The 5,827-nt window shown below is 28.5% G+C and overlaps 1 protein-coding gene across 2 annotated transcripts; it reads left to right on the top strand.

The window, feature by feature from the left end:
* The first annotated feature begins 1,356 nt into the window (after positions 1 to 1,356).
* On the top strand, positions 1,357 to 4,133 carry LOC113857132 (protein CURVATURE THYLAKOID 1C, chloroplastic). 2 transcript variants are annotated; one of them, XM_027488888.1, is made up of 7 exons: positions 1,357 to 1,385; positions 1,524 to 1,641; positions 2,301 to 2,395; positions 2,510 to 2,596; positions 2,960 to 3,022; positions 3,236 to 3,273; positions 3,630 to 4,133. In XM_027488888.1, exons 2-7 carry the CDS (start codon positions 1,536 to 1,538, stop codon positions 3,682 to 3,684), a joined length of 444 nt encoding a protein of 147 aa, XP_027344689.1. In that variant the 5' UTR covers positions 1,357 to 1,385; positions 1,524 to 1,535; the 3' UTR covers positions 3,685 to 4,133. The 2 variants fall into 2 exon arrangements, with proteins under 2 accessions (XP_027344689.1, XP_027344688.1); XM_027488887.1 differs by having other exon boundaries at positions 1,376 to 1,641.
* The last annotated feature ends 1,694 nt before the right edge of the window (positions 4,134 to 5,827 follow it).

Here is a 5,827-nt window from a genome sequence, read left to right as displayed (position 1 = left end):
GAGTTAACCCCCAAAGCGGATAATATCATACTAACCGGTGGATTGGGTGTATGTTATCAATAAGTAAGATATTGATTAATATAAACGAATAACATACTTAAAAGTTAAATAATATTTTTAATGAAGTTTAAAATATTATTTTTCAATTCGTGTATAAAATTTTAGATTTAATTACACCTTTAGTCTTTATATTTTAAGTATCTATTATATTAGTTTTTTAATTTTAATTTTTCAAATTTTAATTTTTTTAAACTACTTAACTTAAGTTTTTTTGTCTAAAAATTAAGACTTTTGTTATATTTTACATTTTTATTTAAATATTTTATACATTTCTTCTTTATTTATCGGTGTAAATCAATAAAATAACATATTTTTATGACATTTTTATTAATTATTAAATATAATTTTGAACTGACGAACTTAATTTAATTATTTAAAAAATTAAAATAACTAAATATGAGTAATTAAAATTAAGAGAACTAAATTCACACTTATATTAAAATATAAAGATCAAAAGTATAAGGAAGTCAAAATTAAAACTTTATTTTGATAAAAATTATATTTAAAATTATAATAAATTATTTAAAACATTATAATCTTAATTAAAAATGATTTTCTTAACCTATTCAACATTAAATAGGATAAATTTTTTATAAAAATTAGAAAATTCATTATAATTAAATACATTATCAATGTGAAAAAATTGTTTATATATATTTTGCAAACCCATGTCATTCTTCTTACTCTTCATGTCATCTTCTTAATTGGATTTTGTAGGACTTCTGGAATTTGAAACTAATGATAAGGAAAGAGTGAGAGACAACCGCCACTCCAAAACTCACTTTGGAATGGCATGATTCTATTTCACTGGCCCAATTTTGTTTTTTGGTCAACTTACCCCATTCAAACATTGCTAACTTTTTTTTTGGGCTGGGCTGGCACCACAATCTGTCCTTCATTCGTTGTTGGTCCCACATTAAGAATTACTACCTCCACAAAAACAAAAACCCTGGAAGGAAAATCACTAGATGAAAAAAAAAAAAAAAACTACTTGCTAGGTGATGTATGTATTGTAAAAATAATGTGTATCTCACTCATTTTTATTTTTAAAATAATATTTTTCATATTTTTAATAAATTTTAGTTAATAATAAAAAATGTGTTAGAAAGTGTATTAAAAAATATCAAAGTTAAAAAAAAAAATTTATTGATTGAACCATCTTAATCTGAAATAGTTTTTTTATTATTATATGAACGATAAATATTAATGTTTTTTTAACATTTGCTTTAATTATTTTATTTTTTGTGGTTCACACTCCTTGCACTTGAAAGCTGTATGGCTGTGTATGTCTCACTCATCCTTTGCAGCAGTAGAGTAATTACAAGGTAAACTTATTTTTTCTGCCCAGGTTTTATAATCTTCACCTTTTGATTTCTGTCATTTGATTGTCATTGGAGAAAACCTGATCCCAAATTTATTATTTTTATTTCAATTATTATTTCTGTTATAACTTTTCCTTTAAGGGTGCAATTGTAATGCAAATGGCTTCCATTGTTGCAAGCTTGCCGCCACCGTTGCTATTCCATGGTAAAAATTCACATCCAGGGAACTTCCAAACTTTCCCTGTTTCTCTTCTTCCAGGTAACCCCTTTCTTTTTCTTTTATTCTGGTTCCTTTCAAAATTGAAATGAAATGAAAGGTTCTCATAAACAATGGTTTTGACTTCGTAGTGTTTTTTAAATTTATTTTTTCAAGTCAAGTGTAGTTAGTTTAAGTCAAAGTGAGTAGTAATCTCGGAGATGCTGAACCGCTGGTTCAGTTTCAAAGTGAAAATTTTTATTATGACATAGGTACCCAAAGAGGAAGAAAGAGTTAGGTTATCCTCTGTCTTGCTGTGTAGTTCTTGTGATCAAATGGTATTATTATTAGAAAAGTTGAACTTTAAAATCATCAGCATGGAATTTGGTAATTGTCTGGCTTTAGTTAGAAATTAAGAATTAACAGAAGGTCTTGTTGTAAGTTGTTCAAGGCTTTTTGGCATGATACATGCACTCTGGTACTATGCAAAATTTTTGAGCATTTTGCATTTGGTTGGATCCAATTATGAAAATCATTGTTGTATCATGTGTGTGGTTTTGTATTTGAACTTCATTGGTTTGCTGTTCTATGGAATAAATGTGACTATGTCCAGGTCCTTATAGCTGTTGATTTTAGTACATACAACTTTGGCTGATGCGTGTTCGAAGTGTTTGTATCTCTTATGTTCCTGATTCTTGATTTTCAATTTGAATGCTACACAGGGAGACAGAATCGTTTTGCTTTTGTTGTGAAGGCTTCTGGAGAAAGTTCTGAATCTTCAACTAGCCTTACTATTTTTAAGTCTGTGCAGAATGTTGTGAGTTTCTCCTCTCCTCCCATTCACATTCTTCTTATCTTTCTTTCAAAGAGACAGAAAAGGTACCATATACCTAAATTGCTGTTTGTGTTTTGTATGTTGATTTTAAAACAGTGGGATCAGCCTGAAGATCGACTAGGACTAATTGGTTTGGGATTTGCAGCCATAGCAGCACTTTGGGCATCGACAAATTTGATTGCGGTAATCTTCACCATTTTCAGTGTGTTTTGGAAATTGAATATGTTATTGTAGAATTTTAGCGAACGTATTGACATATGGGCTGATATGATCACCACTAGAAAATTTTGAATAGATGGGATACCTATAAGCACATATCCATTTGGGCTATCACGTTTTAGTCCCTAAACAAATGGTTGTTTTTATTTATTAAGGATTTAGAAATCTCTTTTAAGTTTAAATTGCTTCACAATGACATTCCTTCTTGCTCTCTTGGTTTGGTCATTGAATCTGTACATACTTTCACCATGAAAAACGAGAGTTAAATTTTATCCCAATGCAATGCTTGCACCATTGTGATTTTGTTTTTGTCATTTTTGTATGTAGGCCATTGACAAATTGCCACTTATCCCAAATGCGATGGAATTAATTGGAATATTTTTCTCTTTGGTAAGTGCTGTGCTACATAGTTGCCGTGGCTGTGAAAACTTGTAATTACCATGTTTGGTTTAGCTTAAATTTTTGGACATAATCTTGTTTTTTTTAACAAAAGGAAACTATAAAAGCTGCAAAAAAAAAAGATTATTTTTTCAATGCGTTTCTATTTAATCTTAATTCTTTATTTAAATTTTGCAAGTAATTTAAACTTCTCTTTCTATTCAGTGGTTTACCTATCGCTATCTCATATTCAAGCCTGACAGGTAAACATTCTAGTCACCTTTATTCTGATTTCCGTTAGTTTGTTTTATATTAATTACATCATAACATTATTCTGTTAAGACCTTCTGTTTCATAATTGGAGGAAAGAAAGAGAAAGTTTATAGTGGATGGTTACATTTACAGCATTACTCATTAACCACTGGATTGATTAAATCCTCTTATAAAGTGGGTAATGATTAACTACTTAATAAAGAGATTAACTTCATGTAAATAATGAAACTTATATTCATGAGTAATATTATTCATTGGTACTTTTCTAGAGAAATCCCGTTAACAAAGGTTAGCTTCTATTGCACTCAATTTGCAAGCAACTTCTCTTTGAATTTTCTTGATACAGGCAAGAGCTTTTTCAAATCTTGAACAAGTCAGTATCAGATATCTTGGGCCAGTAATATGTGCTGCCAAAATGCTACGCTAGGTTGTGATTTGAAGTATGAATTCTCAGCAGCAGCAGTTCTTTTGTTTTGGGAGAAGTGGGTGAAAAGGGGGGAGGGGAAAGAGGTTTTGTTTATCTTCACTTCTATCGTAAATGACTGTGCAAGGATTGTTTATTTGGTCAAAGACCACTAACGTTACATCAATGAATTGAAGCTTGCTTCTTCTGTGTTGGCTACTTTGTATTGAACATAATAAGATAGTTTTACAATTCTATTGACGATCGTTCCCTTGAGCATTTGGATCAAGTTAATAACAGATCAATTGAAAATAAAACTAGCTTAATGCCAAGATAAGACCCTTTTTATAGGAAAATTGTACCTTAAGGCAGATCATTTAATGTATAATAATAGGGATATCTATTTGCCATTTATAAGTCGAAGTTGTGTATATCAGTGGAATTTTGTTTTGCATTCTCTAAGTCCATTTATGGTCACTAAACAATGTTTGTAAAGTAGAGATTTGATTCCTGTAAAGGGAGAAAAGATATAAAGGGAGAAAGTATCATTGATTTAAAGTCATGTTTATAAAACTATTTCATTTAAATATTTTTGCTATTAAGCTTATGATGTTTTATTTTTCATTGTGCACCATAATGATTGCAATTACTATTAATTTTTAAGGATCAGTTGTTTTTTTCCTTTTTAAGTTTTGCAATGCATGGTTTGTTATTTCTTTGCTACTCTGATTTTTTATTTTTTTCATTATTTGTTTACTATTTTTATGATTTTGATAGTAGTATAAAAATATAAGACTTTCTAAGTTTTCTACTGTATTTTTTTTGAGTGTATTGATGTTATAGACCTTTATGCATTTGTACACACTTCCCTGTATTTGTGAGTTGCCGATAAAAAAGCAGAACGTAGTGAGTCAGTGAATTACGCAATCATAGGTGGATGAACTGCGTGCCAGCCAATTGAGGGCTATTGCCAATTTGCCAGCCCCACCACCATTTGTTCTTAATTTTCAACCAAAAATTATAACAAAATAAAATCATATGTTCATTATTTATATAATGTCATTATGGACCAAGCTGGTTTGATCACAGTATGCTCTGCCTAACAAAAGCATATTGCCATTTACTTATTTTCTTTATGTCAAAACCTGTTTATTTATTTATTTTTTAAATATTTTATATATTTTTATTTACTTATTTATATAAATTAATAAAATGTCATTATATTTTTATTATTTATTAAATAAAAAAAGCTTAATTTGAATGTTTACAAAATTTTAAAAAAATTGAAACAATTAAAAATATTAAACGTGAGTAATAAATAATATATTATGTTTATTATTATTATTTTTTGGTTATGAATCTCTCTCTTTTATTTAAGGTGTACTTTCACTTATATTTTTTATAAGAAATAAAATAGAATATTTTTTTATCTTTATTATAAAAAATAAATAATAGATTTAAGATGTATTAATTATTAAATTTTTTTATACTCTTTTTTATTAGTATTATTAAATATATAAATTACTAATTACATTATTTAATATTATAGATATTTTTAAAATAAAATTTATATTTATGAAAAATATAAAAAAATTAATTATTATTTTTTTGGTATGATGATTTAATCTTATATATATATATATATATATATATAGTCAAAATTCTTAAACATACACTTGAGAAAGAAAAACGCTTCCGTACATTTTAAGAAAAATGAAATTATGGTGTTAAGGAATTGAGCAATATACATGAATGTGTCACACAACTCCGAACGAAGATTAATGAGGAAGCAAATCACAGCGTAATTTTCAATCTTCTTGGAAATGCAGGACAGAGAGCAGAGTTGTAGGAGCTGCCACATGTCCTAATACACATTCCAATGACACACATTACATACCTACTTGTATCTGTATTATTATACGTATACCTTTGCGAAATCTATGGTAGCTTTGTATTGTATTGACCAAGACTGCGTCACATACTGACACGTGCCTTCTTCTTCAGTTGCCATCACAACACTTCACTCTCCTTTTCTGATTCAATCAATTGCATCGCTCTCTATCAACATTCGTTCAACCTCTGCGTTTCAAACTCCGTTCCAAAATCTTCGTCTCACAACAACAAAGGTTTTCAAATCTCTC

This window comes from Abrus precatorius, unplaced genomic scaffold, assembly GCF_003935025.1.
Source record: "Abrus precatorius isolate BTA unplaced genomic scaffold, Abrus_2018 Scaffold153, whole genome shotgun sequence".
NCBI lineage: Eukaryota > Viridiplantae > Streptophyta > Magnoliopsida > Fabales > Fabaceae > Abrus > Abrus precatorius.
The sequence above is the reverse complement of the archived record's forward strand: the minus strand, read 5'-3'. Positions and strand labels throughout refer to the sequence as shown.